Source organism: Capricornis sumatraensis, chromosome 2 (assembly GCF_032405125.1).
Source record: "Capricornis sumatraensis isolate serow.1 chromosome 2, serow.2, whole genome shotgun sequence".
Taxonomy (NCBI): domain Eukaryota; kingdom Metazoa; phylum Chordata; class Mammalia; order Artiodactyla; family Bovidae; genus Capricornis; species Capricornis sumatraensis.
This window is the reverse complement of record NC_091070.1, coordinates 189628790-189644493: the sequence shown is the minus strand read 5'-3', so window position 1 is coordinate 189644493 and position 15704 is coordinate 189628790. Positions and strand designations below refer to the sequence as shown.

Genomic DNA, 15704 nt, shown 5'->3' with positions numbered 1-15704 from the left:
TTAAAATAAATAAATTTAAATTAAAAAAAGATTACTGGGAGAAATATCAATAACCTCAGATATGCAGATGACACCACCCTTAGGGCAGAAAGTGAAGAAGAACTAAAGAGCCTCTTGATGATAGTGAAAGAGGAAAGTGAAAAGTTGGCTTAAAGCTCAACATTCAGAAAACAAAGATCATGATATCTGGTCCCATCACTTCATGGGAAATAGATGGGGAAACAGTGGAAACAGTGGCTGACTTTATTTTTGGGGGGTTCCAAAATCACTGCAGATGGTGACAGCAGCCATGATATTAAAAGATGCTTACTCCTTGGACGGAAAGTTATGACCAACCTAGACAGCATATTAAAAAGCAGAGACATTACTTTGCCAACAAAGGTCTGTCTACTCAAGACTATGGCTTTTTCAGTAGTCATGTATGGATGTGAGAGTTGGACTGTAAAGAAAGCTGAGCACTGAAGAATTGATGTTCTTCAACTGTAGTGTTGGAGAAGACCCTGAGAGTCCCTTGGACTGCAAGGAAGTCCAACCAGTCCATCCTAAAGGAGATCAGTCCTGGGTGTTCATTGGAAGGACTGATGTTGAAGCTGAAACTCCCATACTTTGGCGATCTGATGTGAACAGCTGACTCATCTGAAAAGACCATGATGCTGGGAAAGATTGAAGGCGGGAGGAGAGGGGGATGACAGAGGATGAGATGGGTTAGATGACATCACCAATTCAATGGACATGAGTTTGAGTGAACTCTGGGAGTTAGTGATGGACAGGGAGGCCTGGTGTGCTGTGGTCCATGGGGTCGCAAAGAGTAGGACACAACTGAGCGACTTAACTGAACTGAACTGTGAACATGATGGTTAGATATGGGGAGCTGTGCCCTACTGTAGACTTAATAAGAAGAGCAATCACAGGGGAGTGGTTTTCCAAAGTGACCACCGACTCTTGGCGAGTTTCCATCAAAACAAAGCACATCTTTCTGTTTAGGTGCACTCTGGAAAATGCACTATTATGAATATGAAGTTACATTTTTATTTGTAGAGTTGGGTTTTACATTCAGATAATTATAAATAAAATTTTCACGTACATGAAAGTGTGGTAAGGCATTTAAAGTCATATAGCCAGGAAATGTTTGTATTGTGTGTGAATGTGTGTACGTTGTGGAGTGTCTAGCATCCTTGCCTCCAGTGAATTCCTATATAAGCACCCCCTTCCCCCAAAGTTGTGAACACCCGAAATGCTTACATTAAGTTCCAAAACAGCCCTTATGGGTATAGAACCAGTCAAGTGGAGAATCTCTGGGGTAAAAGGAACAGAACAAGCTTAGGAGTTACAAATGTGAATTTAAATTCAATTTCTGCTGCTCAGTGTAGCCTCAGGCAAGCCACACACTGTACTTATATTTTAGATGACTCATCTGTAAAACATTTAGTCACTCAGTCATGTCCAACTCCATGGACTGTAGCCTGCCAGGCTCCTCTGTCCATGGAATTCTCCTCCAGGCAAGAATACTGGAGTAGCTAGCCATTCTCTTCTCCAGGGAATGTTCTCAACCCAGGGATCAAACCTGGGTCTTCTTCATTGCAGGCAGATTCTTTACTGTCTGAGCCCCCAGGGAAGCTTCATCTGTAAAAGGAGGGTAATAAAACCTCCAAGAATTGTTGGGTGTCAAATGAGACAGGATCATGAAAGCCTGTCTACAGGCCTGCTGTAGACCATATGGTCTTGCTTAGAGGCTAATCACCATATCCAGTCCCTGAGAGTCCTGTGTGCTGCTTCAGCAGCTCTCAGGATGACAGGGTATCCCAGGTCCCAGCATCTGCTTTGTAGCCCCTTCATCCTCCTTCCTGTCTCCCTCCCTAGGACCACCTTCCTTTGCTCCACCTCAGCTGCTCTCCCCAAGTCCATTCCAAATATTGTTAGAAATAAAGGGAGAACAGTCCTGCTTTTGATGAGATACAAACAAGGGTAATATCTGGTTTTCACAGAAAAATAAGAGTTTAAACCAGTTCCGAAATGTAAGTGCAGCCATTGCATTTAAACATCATCTCAGAGGTTAAAGTGTCTGCCTGCAATGCAAGAGACCTGGGTTCGATCCCTGGGTTGGGAAGGTCCCCTGGAGAAGGAAATGGCAACCCACTCCAGTATTCTTGCCTGGAGAATCCCATGGGCGGAGGAGCCTGGTGGGCTACAGTCCACGGGGTCGCAAAGAGTCGGACACGACTGAGCGACTTCACTTTCACTTTCACCCCTCTATTATGAGGGACAATATTCAACCTTGGGCCACTCTCCACCTCTCCCCTGTTATGCCCTAGTTGTTCTGCATACACTTGCTGATTCATGATCATTAAGTCATTTTAGTTTGTGTGCAATAGGTGCTACTGAGCACCTACTATGTGGACTTCAAGTGCTAACCAGATATATAAGAGTGATGAGCAAAAATACACAGCCTTGTTACCCTGTGTGTTGATACACATGTTCAATAAATATTTCCTGAAGGAAAGAATGAACACGTGCGTGCACACACACACCTTTCTCCTTTAGACATCTGCACATTTAGAAATACGTTTTCCTCTTCCCTTACTTGCTTATCTGGTCCTCTCCAATTCACTGCTCCACGGCTAAATCAGGGTGCCATTTTCTGTGCAAACTTTCCTGATTATTTCAAGCAAAGCTCTGTCTCCATCCCCTGAGTACTGACAACTCCATTCACACCTGTGTCTCAGCACGGGTCAGTTCATTTTGTGAGTCTGGTTTCACCACCTCAGGGACAAGGACACATCTTCTTCATCTTTGAATCCTCAGGAAACAGAACATTATGTAGCACAGAACAAGCATCCACTGCAGTCTTTCCTGACCACATGGTAACCATGGTTACCCTGCCAACATTCTACCCACAAGACAGTCCCAGCAGTAATTCCACCCCTATTATCTTCACTCAGGAAAGCTCATTAAAATGAAAGTGAATAATGATGACAGTAAAACAGGGATAATACTGAATCTGCTCTAATATATATGAAAGGAAATCATTTATAAACTTTGAGATTGCTACGGTCTGTTTGCTGCTGCTGCTAAGTCGCTGCGGTCGTGTCTGACTCTGAGTGTGTGCTCAAACTTCATATGCTGAAATTCTGATGGCATTAATATTAGGAGGTGGGGCCTTTGCAAGGTGATTAGGTCATGAGGGTGGAGCCCTGATACATGGGATTAGTGCCCTTATAAAAGAGGCCCTAGAAGGCATCCTCCCTCTCCCACCATGATAAGACACAGTAAAAAGGCACTATCTATGAGAAAGTGGGCTCTCACCAGACTTCAAATCCTGGGGCCAGGATCCTGAGCTTTCCTGCCTCTAGAACTGTGAAATAAATGTCGTTGTTTATAAGCCACCTAGTTTATAATGTTTCTGTTTTAGGAGTTCAAATACTAAGAAAAATATGTAATTATTAGTTGTACCTTACTAGCACCAAGGACTTTGGGTTTGAATCTCAGCTCTGCCATTTGAGCACTGTATAATTAAACTGATTGGGCCTCAGTGTTCTCATCTGTAAAATGGTGCTAATAATAGCACTTTATAGAATTGCTATAATGTACATAATATGCATAAAATGGTGCACATAATAGTGACAAATCAGTGCCAGCTAAACTAAGTGAACAAGCAAAATCCATTTGTGACTGGCAACAGAATGTGGAATTATCTTGAAAAGTTGAATCAGACCACTGCCTTCTATCCCAAGAAACAGACTTAACTTTAGGCTCCTGCAATATTTATGATTTTTAATGGCACACATAATAATCATACAGTAGAATAAAATTGCAAGTGAGGAGAGAAGAAAGCTAGTGAGTTTCCCTGGAAAGACATAGCATTTGGGATTGGAAGGTCTGATTTGAGTTTCCAGTCAAATCAGGAATAATCCCAGAATTTCAATTTCCTTATTTGTGAAATGAAGATGACATCACTCCCACATTGGTCTGCTTTGAGGACCTAGTCACATACTGACATGAAACCATTTCTACTCCTAATTTGCTATTGTTCCTACTATTAGTAGTAACAGTGAGCTCATTTATGACATTTTCTGCATTCTCACTGATACTTTTGATATATTAGCAATACCTAGATATCTGAACATATGGACAGCTTTTGATATTGATTTATTTCCTGCAACATACTACTAATAAAATTTACTCACATAAGGATTGGGATCAAGAACCCCTTTGAAATTCAAGACAAGGTGTAAATTGCTGCAAAGGGTCTCTTTAATTGGGATCAAAACATTTTTGACAGCTTTTGGATTTTTAAAATTCTAGCTATTGTCACGTTCTGCTAATGTTTCTTTTCTTGGTTTTGAAAAAAATAGCACAGCCAAGCTTGAACAGGAATACTTCTGACATGATAAACAACTAAAATTTGTCATTGGAAATGAAAAAGACCCAGTTTTCCACTTCTTTGATAAGTAGGACAAAACACCACTGAGACTCTTATTCTGCAAAATTCAGTTGGGTCCCTGCTGGGCAATGACAACAGTTTAGTAAATTGTTCATGCTCATAACCTCCAGTTATCTGAAGATAAGTCACATCCAATAGGGATGGATTTAAAGGAGAAACAAACTATCAAAACGAGTCTGGGGAATCGACTAAGATGTGACTTTGGTCAACACCTCAACTTCTGCTTGACTTCCTTCCACAATATCTCCATCGTATGACTGTTGCTTGAATCCTCCAAGGGATGGTGTACTCACTTGCACAGAAGGTGGTCCATCTCAATGCTGAACAGCTCTGACTTGTGGGAAACTCTTCTTCCTCATAAACTGAAACTGCTTCCTAGAAACTTCTACCAAGTCTTGGTTCTGTTCCCTGGGTCACACAGAACACTGAACAAGTCTTTGGAGAGATCAACCCTGCTAATACAGAGTGCCTTGCCCCACACTCACCTCTACTTCAGGCTTGAACGTTCAGCCCTCTCTACCAGTCTTCCCTAGACTTGTGTTAAGACAAATTAACAAGCTATGGTTGCAAAAGCCCTAAGGTATGAGCCTAAGGTAAGCCAGCAGACTAAGTCAGACAGATAACACTTAATTCTGCCTTCATCCAGGATCTCCACTAGGATATGACATTTTTTTCCCAACAACGCCAAATGGCTTTGAGCCGAAATGATGATTTTTCAGGTATTTTGTGTGTGTGTCCAAAGAAAGAATCAAAAATCACATTTCAAGGTTTGGTGGTATCTTTCTTTGGGGCCAGTTTAGCCACCCTTGAGTGAGGATTTAGATAAAAGTAAAGAATATAAATTACCTCTACTCATTAGCTAAAGTTTGGTGATTAGGACTATTTGATGCTGGGGTACATGATGGAATAACAAGACCCCAAAACACAAGAATAAAAAGTAAGATATACAAGATAAAGTATCTGATACTCTATCCCTGTCATTTCTGTCCCTTTGGTGATGCCAGTGTCACGGTGATGGGCAGGTGTGGACTTGGGAAGAGACTGGAGATGATGACATATATCAGGGTATATGAATCCTTGTGAAAGTATCTCTCACTTCGGCATGACCCACATTACTTAGTTCACTCCCATGAAGGATGATAAAGGATGAATAATATCCTCAAGTTTCTACAGTTCCAAAGCTCTCTGCCCCCAGGATCCCACAAGACCATGGCGTGTCTATGCTATTACTAATCAGGAGTAACTTTTCTTCAAAAAAATAAATTTTTTTACTATTAAATTATCATCCTGCTAACCTTATTGTCTCTTAATATGAGTCAGAACAAAGGGGGAAATCTGTAATGCAAAATGACAAGGTTAAGTAGCTTGGTTAACTGAGTATTGTTTATACATTGCTTGATAAACTACCTGTGAAGTTCACAGGACGTGATATAGGTGGAAGTATGTTAGACACTATAAAGCACTGAGTGGATAAAAGAAAGTCATGTCCATCTGACTCTTGCTCTCTGGACAAAACAGATCATAAAAACCTTTTCTCTTTTTCCCTTACCATCAACGAACAGCGTCAACAATGCTAGGCAAGTCCTGGGGATAAACCTAGGAGCTAATTGCTGCCAGGAGGTGGATGAAAATACAAACCACATCTTCAGTGGGTTCAACACACAGATCAGCCCTTACATTTCCTCATCATGCAGTGATAGATTTTTTTTTTAACATTGAAAACTCCATTTATTCTTTTTGATGACACCAATTGCAAGGTGCCACAGGTTCAATTCAAGGGAGTCTGAATGCTTTGACCAAGTCAAAAGACCCCCATACATCTCCCTCTAGGACGCATGTCATTAAAGTTGCCAACACACAAGGAAATTTAACTGAAACTGTCACATTACCCACTGCTCTTCAAAGCACATCAATCTCCCATTGCATTACCAGGACTGTGTGACACTTTTATCCCAATTACACTGTAAGAAACACGGTGCAGTCATACTGTGGCCAAGTCAGGGAAGGGCCGCCCTTTGATGAACGATCACAGTTGATCAAGTTTGTCAGTTGCTTTATGTGTTTTTATGCTTGTTTGATATTCCTGCCCAGAAGAGTGGAGGCTTTTAAGGGCACATCTGTCAATGGATTCAATTTCACCATGCCATGTGATTCTTTTACTTACCCCTGTCTTCTCATCAAAGATTTTGATTCCTCCAAAGGAGATGGTTAAAAAGATTTTCTGTTTGTGTTCTCCTTTGGAACGAGCGCCAGCAACAACGCCCTGTTGAAAAGAAGGATGTGGTTTTTACTTTCGTGTTTTCATTTGAAAATTCCCTCTGGTCCCAAAGGCATGTCAGATACCATGAACCAATGCCACCAATCATGCACACTCTTTTTCGTCCCCACTTCCATACTATCTTTCCCAATGGGCTTGCATCCTCTTGACGTTTCAGGGTAACACTTGTCCTCACTGCTCAAAAACTGTATAAACAAATATCTGAATACAGAGTGCCTCCTTTGTGCCTAGATAGTCGGCTCAGAATCTGAGATCCTAGGATAAACACAATATGGTTTTCTTGTTAAGATCTTTTCTGGGTTTTGTATTAGATATGGTTTTAACCTTTTAAATAAAGATGAGTCATGGGATATGTTCCTAAATGTGATTTTAATTTCATACTTCTGGAAAAAAACTTTTCCTATGAATTAATTATAGAGATTAAAAAGAAAAGAAAAAATATTGCCAGACTGCATGTCTCAAGTCTGTTTAGAAAAATGTGATCGTCATCTGCCTATGGCTTGAGTTTTTAACCCACATATTTTGTATGTTCTTCTACCATTTTCCCAATCATTCTTGTGCTTTCAAGAAAAGCACCTACCAAGAGCTTCTATTTCTCAAAAACCTGTTTCCACTTTTCCAAAAAATTTTTTTTTTTACTATACTGAAGATATGTCTATGAGTCCATTAGAAGGTAAATGTCATAAAAGGTGAGTATGTTACTCTGCTCACTACTCTCTCTCTAGTACCTAGGACAGTCCCTGGAGGGTGGGAGGCACTCAAGAAATTATGATATGAATGTGCTATTAAGAGTCCCTTCCAAAGTTGATATGATGCAAGTTAAGAGTAAAAACACTTGCTTCTTAAATTAGCCTCTGTGGTGGCCAATTATAGGCAAGCACAGGCTTCCCTTGTGGCTCAGCTGGTAAAGAATCTGCCTGCAATGTAGGAGACCTGGGTTTGATCCCTGGGTTGGGAAGATCCCTTGGAGAAAGGAAAGGCTACCTACTCTGGTATTCTGGCCTGGAGAATTCTGTGGACTGTATAGTCCTTAGGGTTGCAAAGTCAGATACGACTGAGAGGCTTTCACTTTCACTTCACTTTTCACGGGCATCATACTAGGGTACGACTCAGAGGATGAGGACATTCAAGAGCTTTATGCTCTAGGACTGTTGCAGACTCTGCATTAGGTGTTTTGAAGCTACTAACCCTTTCATCCCTACTAGCTTCCACAGAAGGGGAGATTAAGTCCATCTTTCACCAATAATCATTCTGGGCTTTTTTCAGAGTAGTAAAGTCTAAAATAATAATGATTTCATATTCCCAAGAGAAAAAAGTCCTTTGTGTTGTTCTCAGCACAGCATGTTCTGGAACAGAGTCAGCAGTGTGACCAGCACAAGGAAGGGGCATTCTCTTAAGGTTGTGTGATTATACTCACTCTGGGTACTGGAAATAGTCTAAGGAATCGAAACATCTGGATTATACTTCTGGCTGTGATCTTGGACAAATGACTTAACTCTTAGCTCTGCTTCCTTGAATGTAAATACTTCTCTTGCATGTTTGAGAAAAGGAAACGAAAACATGTGGAAAGTACCTAGTACATTGTGCTTGGTACACTGTAGGATGTCAAAACCAACCCTTAGCATCTGTGGTCCAGTTTCGGTTTGGGAACTAGTAACAAGAAATTCACTCCCTCGGGAGTCACCCATTCATCCTCAGGTACCTCCGACATACAGATGTACAGAATGTTAGAGTCACAGGAAACCTTGAAAGTAATCAGTCTAAATTTCTGAACTGACAGCTGAGAAAAATGATGTTCGATAAGCTGGGTAGACAGTTCCAAGATGGTACAGAGAACTGGTTAGAAAGTTGAGACCACACATCCACTTTCAACACTCTTGGTGCAAGAGTCATTACTTCCTTACATACGTCTTCTAATAAGCCCAGAGCTCTTTCCTGTAATCCTACCTGGTGTTACTCTTTTGACCTTTAGGGATGTACCCACTGACATAAGATCCCTCCTCCAATGACTGCCCTTTACATAGTTACCGGGTGACTTACTCCAGGTGAAGCCCTCTGTGTCTTCAACCCCTCTTCCTGTTCAAAGGTCTCTAGATTCCTCAGTGTGCTGCTTGCTTTCCCATAAATTCACTGAGAGATGGTTTTATGGCCATGGGAGAAGGCTCAGAGTCTTTGCAACCCCAGGGGTAGTTCCTATTTCTCTTCAGTGTCACCCAAGCAAAGATGCTGTCTCGGACCCCTCCACCCTCCACTCCAAACTGCATCTGATCTTTCTCCCTGCATCTTTTTCCCTTATGGAACCCTCTGGCATACTGTATATTCATTTGTTGACTGTCTGCCTCTGTCCAATAGGACAAAAGCTCAACAGGCATAATGGGAACTCTGTTTTATTCATTCTGCGTGCTCAGCGTCAAGAATGGAGACTGGAATAAAAAAGGCACTCAAACAAGTGAAGTGACTCTCCCCTCACTCGAGTAGTGAACAATCTAGGTTTTGAATCTATGAAAACCTTGACTTTGAGATCTGTGTTCTTAGGTTGATTTGGAGAAAAGTAATTGATGCTGCCATCGCTCTGCAGCCTGACCTTCAACTTCAGGATCCAGAAGTATGCAAAAGAGAGAACAAGAAGTAGTCCTGCTATAAATGGAGGCATTGGAAGGACTGTGGCAACGGGTAGGCAGCCTCTCTTTCTTGTCTGAGTCCTTCCAACGTGAAGATATCACAGTTCCTCTGGTCAAAAAGAGTGGCTTCAACGACCCCATCTCCGAAACAGTCCTAACAACCCCCAGCTCTTGGAATTACCTAACATCAAACCGCACTAATTCCCAACACACAGTGATGCTGACTAGCTAATGCTACCCTTCACTTCCTGTTCCAAATGGTTCCAAGAATTCCCTGGCAGAATATGGCTGCAGGTAAAGAGGGATAGGAAGAGCATGTTTGAGAGCATTTCCGCTTGGGACTGTTGGTGATACAGCTTCCCAGGACGAATACAAGAGAGAAGGATGATGTACATGGTACAATCTTTGGGGAAAATAAACTCCAGTTCTACCAAGCACATTTCTCCTGTGAGACACAACCCTGAGTGAAGCCCTGAAAAACTACTTGAAGTCCAAGCAAGCCTGCCGCCAGACAGCCTGCCGGAGGGTCACACCTCCCCAGGGTGTTTGGCAGAGCCGACGGAGGATCAGGTGACAGGGCTGGTTGGAGAATTAGAAGATATGTATATAGGCATCTTTTGGGGTTTCTGGGTTTAATATTAGCCACCTGGCCTAGGAAGTCATTGTTGGGAACCTGGAAATGAGAGTCAGGTGTTTTCTGGGTATCTACCAAGTGGAAGGAGTTCTCTTACATGTTACATAATTTAGCTCACCCCACAATCCTAGGAAGGAAGGATTACCTCCTTTATTTTACATATGACAAAATGTCAGGGGGTCAAGTGACTGCCCCAAACCTCGTGGGACTAAGAAGACATAGAGGGAATTCCAACAGCAATCTTTTGAATTTCAATGTTAGGGTCCCTTCCTCTGGAAGGGTTCTATGGGGTAGCATGGATGAAAAAAAGGTGGGTCCCCCAGCTTCCAGATGCAGTAGTGAAGGAGAACTCTAAGTGAGATTACTCGTACTTTTAACAAGAGCAAACCGTGCACGTACTGCATGTATCACGGGGTGCAGCATGCAGGGAGAGCCAGCAAACTTGACTGACCATCACCAATGGTACTAATCCTGATACTGTGAAACAACGCCATGTGCTGGGCACTGTGTGGAATGACTGATGCAGGCATCCCTGAGGGAGTCACACCGAGGCAGCATCTTACTGAAGGAATGTATGCACACAGACGGGGTCAGGCACACCAGGCAGGATTGACCTGTCCAGTCAGGGATTGCCATGAGAGTCCAATAAGATGCTGCACAGGGAAGAACTGAGACTTCACGCAGCAAGGGTGCATGCCCGTGATGGGATGACTGTGATCCCCAGGGAACAGGTCAAGCAGGTGAGCCCACACAACAGGCTGCAGGCCTAGCATATATCTAGAATGGTATGTCAGAAAGCTCCATGAACTAAACCTGGTCTCCAGTCTCAGCCCTAGTAGTTAAATCAGCTGTACAGTCTCTGGGGGAAAACTCATGGTAAGTTTCACTTTTTCCCAGTTAAGAAGGGGATACAGATACCTTCCTCACTTTACACCCAGAGACTGGCCCCTGAGCTTTGCACTTTCAGGTCCTCTGAGCATCCCGTCCTCTGGATTCCACCAAGGAAGGCACAGACAGGATGTCAGAGCGGGGGAAGGAGAGAGGTCCGGGTATTTCTTTCTTCTTCCTTCCCATCCCTGTTCTACAATCTCCAGCATTAGATATATTTTTGCTTGGCAAGGGGACTTCCTCCTCAACCCCACCCTCCCTGGGTTCCAGTTAACATCTCTCCTTGGGGTGGAACAGCTTCCCACTGTTTCTAGTTTTTGGTGCCTCACCAGCCTGTTTGCTACCTTAAGCTGGCCTACCCTGCACGAGTTGCTCCTTCATTAAAGTGCCCTCATCTGACCTAGCTGGGGTGACTGTTTCCTACAGGACCCTGACTAACAGATTCACTTCAGGATCGGCAATCAGTCCTCCAGGCACTGTCTTTATGAGACACCATTTTGCCCAATACCTCTGAGAGGTGAGTACTTTGTAAGTTAATGATGTGCGGCTACTGTGTAGTAGCTTACAGGTAGGGGTTTAAAAATCTAGCTGGGCAACCAAGATAGATTTCAGTGTAGATACAAAACAGAATAGAAGGAAGCACTTAACAATAGTCTATCAAACACGAGATATCTGGAGATCTGGGTTTGAATTCTGGGCTTATTCCAGATTAAAATGAAGGCTCTGGGGCAAATCCTGTAACTTCTGTTGAGCCTCAGATTTCTTACTTACAAACAAGGAGGCTAATAGCTACCTCACAAGATCAAAAGAGATAATATATATAAAAGTGCTCTGCTGACTAAATTAAAATACAAAGACAATGAGGCTTCACTGGTGGACAGGCAATGGCTCACGCAAACTCACATTACGAATCCCCTTTTAAATCCCTATAATCCAAGGGGAAAACCTCTACAACAGGCAACCAGCGTCAGAGAGTCTAGCAAACAGATTTTTTTTTTTTAAATTTCTCATATGGCCTGACATGAACAAGCGGGCCTTTTTGCAAGGCTAACAGACATTTTTTACTTCTTTGTCTTTCTTTCCTGGGCCGGTGGCCAAATGGAAAATCGATCATTTCTGTTTCTGTGCTTCCTAAAGGAACACCACTGGGAGCGGAAATGTCAACATTCTTCTCTGCAACTTGCAAATAATGAAAGACAGTTGTCTGGAAACCAAGAACTCTCTACAAGTTCAGAGCATTTGGCAGGAGTGTGTTATGGTCAGACTAAGCCTCAGGGGTTTGCGGACCACTTGGTCACAAGGGGTGACATGTGGGACACTTTGCTGCAGGTGACCAAGACACACGCACGTGCGTGCGCGCACACACACACACACACACACACACACACACACAAGCTTAGCAGTCAGCACCAGGCTGGTCCAGCTAGCCTGTGCGAATGTTGATCTTTAGGGAGAACTTCAGGGTACACAAGCCAACTCCTGCCTCACATCCGCTGAGACCTCTATGCTTCTACAGAGGCAGATGGCTGATGAGCTGGTCTGTGACCCACACCTGGTGAATGCTATCTATCAGGGTGCTGGGTGAGGATGCATCAGCCTCTTTCTTGTCCTGAATAGACTTGTAGCTCTGGGTGAGAACCAGTCACTGGAGATTTTCTTGATGTCTTTTAATTCATATTTGTCCAAAGCACATCTTCACCTGCCTGGCCCCATACTCAGTAAGGACCAACTTCACCAAGAATTAAGGTCCTGGCCCATTCTTGATTAGAGTCTCAGTGGGGAAGCAGGCATGGCACAGTCTCCTCTGGGTTCTCTCTAAAATCCACCTGTTGGTAGAGAGGGTGAGTTCTGATGTGATCTCATAAATGGGTCACAGTGCTGCTCCAGGGCAGTGGGAGTGAACAGGGAGGGCTGCAGTTAGCCAACTGTCCCACAGACCCACTGGACAGCCTGTCTTCTTCAAGGATGCCTTGTGGCTGTGTCGCTGTATGATGCCTTCCAGACCAGCATTTATCAGTCATAAAGCTGAAATTTAGAGTTCTTCCTGTTGGACTCCTTTGTCTGCTTATTACCCAGATTTGAATTTGGCAAAAGAAGAGGGCTCATTATTAGACTGTCCTAAAATCTCATAACATCGTTTAATTATTCTTTTCATAAAAAGATACATTAACCTCTTCCAAGGAGGCAATCTGTGAACTCGTGATTTTAACATCTTTTATACGTTTTCTGGTATGCCTTCTGGTAGATTTAGAAATATTAAAATAAAATTTGCTTTGTAACAGAAAAGAAAGTAATGGATACACAGTTTAGAAAATTAAGAGTTTTTTAAAAAGACTGATTCCTATAGCTAGACTACAAAGAGTCTTAGAATCTGACACACATGTTAAAATAAACCATTGAGAAAATGTGTACAATATAAACAAAGATGATAACTGTGCCTTATTAAACATTTATCAAAGAAAAGGCAAAGAAGTCATTTTATAGACACTGTCCCATATAATATTACTAGGCACTTGGCCAACCTTTTTTTCCTTCCCTTTTTCTTACATTAAAAAAATGATATTGACCAAGTTGTATCCTCAGGGACTATTTGAAAATATGAAAAAAATGTATATGATGTATATTATTAGGTAAGGAAGAAAACAAGATATGAACCTATAAATGGTCATTCCAATTACACTACATATATGCATGTGATTCACATATATATACACAAATGTATAAAAAGATACAAAGATTGTTAATAAGACAAAAGTGTTGATACTGATTTTCTTTGTGTAGTGCGATTGTAAGTTAATTTTCCCTCTTATTCTTTTCTGTATTTTCAAACTTTTTACACAGCATTTTTTTGAATTCTATAATCAAAAAAAGGATTAAATTATAGATCTTAAATGTATATGATACTTATAGATTTCTTATTAAATAATTTTTCTAATATTTTATATTACTTTTTTTTAATAAAAAGCAGCATAGACTACATGGAGACTGGAATCTGGGAACAGACAATACATGATTTTGTATGCTTTTAAAGGCTACTTAATAATATAATTCTCTTATTTTCTATATTAAAATTTTTCCCAATTTCTTAGATTTCTCAAAGAAAAGGCTTCTTTAAAGCATTTTAAATCAGAAATCTCTTTGTGCTATCTCCAAATACCAATATCTAGTTACACATCACTTAAAAAAATATTTTCCCTTTATTGTAAGGTATGTGGGGAATATTAATAAAAATTACAAGGAGACCCACCTCCCAGAATAATGGAAATAAAAGCAAAAATAAACAAATGTGACCTAATTAAACTTAAAAGCGTTTGCACTACAAAGGAAACTATAAGCAAGGTGAAAAGACAGCCTTCAGAATGGGAGAAAATAATCGAAAACGAAGCAACTGACAAAGACTTAATCTTAAAAATATACAAGCAGCTCAATACCAGAAAAATAAATGACCCAATCAAAAAATGGGCCAAAGAACTAAACAGACATTTCTCCAAAAAAGACATACAGATGGCTAACAAACACATGAAAAGATGCTCAACATCACTCATTATCAGAGAAATGCAAATCAAATCCACAATGAGGTAACATCTCACACCAGTCAGAATGGCTGCTACCAAAAAGTCTACAAACAATAAATCCTGGAGAGGGTGCAGAGGAAAGGGAACCCTCTTACACTGTTGGTGGGAATGCAAACTAGTACAGCCACTATGGAGAACAGTGTGGAGATTCCTTAAAAAACCGGAAATAGAACTACCTTATGACCTAGCAATCCCACTGCTGGGCATACACACCGAGGAAACCAGAATTGAAAGAGACACATATGCCCCAGTGTTTATCGCAGCACTGTTTACAATAGCCAGGACATGGAAGCAACCTAGATGTCCATCAGCAGATGAATGGATAAGAAAGCTATGGTACATATACACAATGGAATATTACTCAGCTATTGAAAAGAATGCATTTGAATCAGTTCTAATGAGGTAGATGAAACTGGAATCTGTTATAGAGAGTAAAGTAAGTCAGAAAGAAAAACACCAATATAGCATATTAATGCATATATATGGAATGTAGAAAGATGGTAACGATAACCCTGTATGTGAGACAGCAAAGGAGACACAGATGTAAAGGAAAGACTTTTGGACTCTGCGGGATAAGGCGAGGGTGGGATGATCTGAGAGAATAGCATTGAAACATATATATTACCATATGTGAAACAGGTCGCCAGTCCAGGTTCAATGCATGAGACAGGGTGCTCAGGGCTGGTGCACTGGGATGACCCTGAGGGATGGCATGGGGAGGAGGGTGGGAGGGGGGTTCAGGATGGGGAACGCATGTACACCCATGGCTGATTCATGTCAATGTATGGCAAAAAGCACTACAATATTGTAAAGTAATTAGCCTCCAATTAAAATAATAAATTTTTAAAAATTACATGGATGAATAAAATCAGTTTTATTAACATAAAATCTTTTACCATATTCATATGGTAGAATATAGAAAAGTTATTAAAAAATAAAGTAGAAAAACCTATAAAATCTGAGTGACTGTAGGATTTAATGATTTGGTACTTTTATTTTTGTTGGAACTACACAATGAAGATAATATTGAATAAAATGTGATGTGTTTTTATCATATCAATAACTGCAAAACATGGAGTAGCAAAACACATCCCCACAGGAGATGCTTAATAAATATTTGCTAAATGAGGGACATATCCTCCCAATATATAAATGCAGAGAGTCACCAGGATACTAAGTAGTATAGCAGTATATGAATAAATAAAAATATGTTTGCCAGAGTGATTGTAATCATTTTTCCCTCTCGGTCATATCAAATGTACACTGT

General features: G+C 41.3%; 1 protein-coding gene across 2 annotated transcripts in view; it reads right to left on the bottom strand.

The window, feature by feature from the left end:
• Nucleotides 1–15704, bottom strand: part of DAB1 (DAB adaptor protein 1) — a 295796-nt gene that overhangs the window by 132383 nt on the left and 147709 nt on the right. For both annotated transcript variants that reach the window (XM_068965481.1, XM_068965482.1), the window contains exon 3: nucleotides 6606–6704. In XM_068965481.1, coding sequence (XP_068821582.1) covers nucleotides 6606–6704 — 99 coding nt within the window. The remainder of the gene's footprint in view (nucleotides 1–6605; nucleotides 6705–15704) is intronic.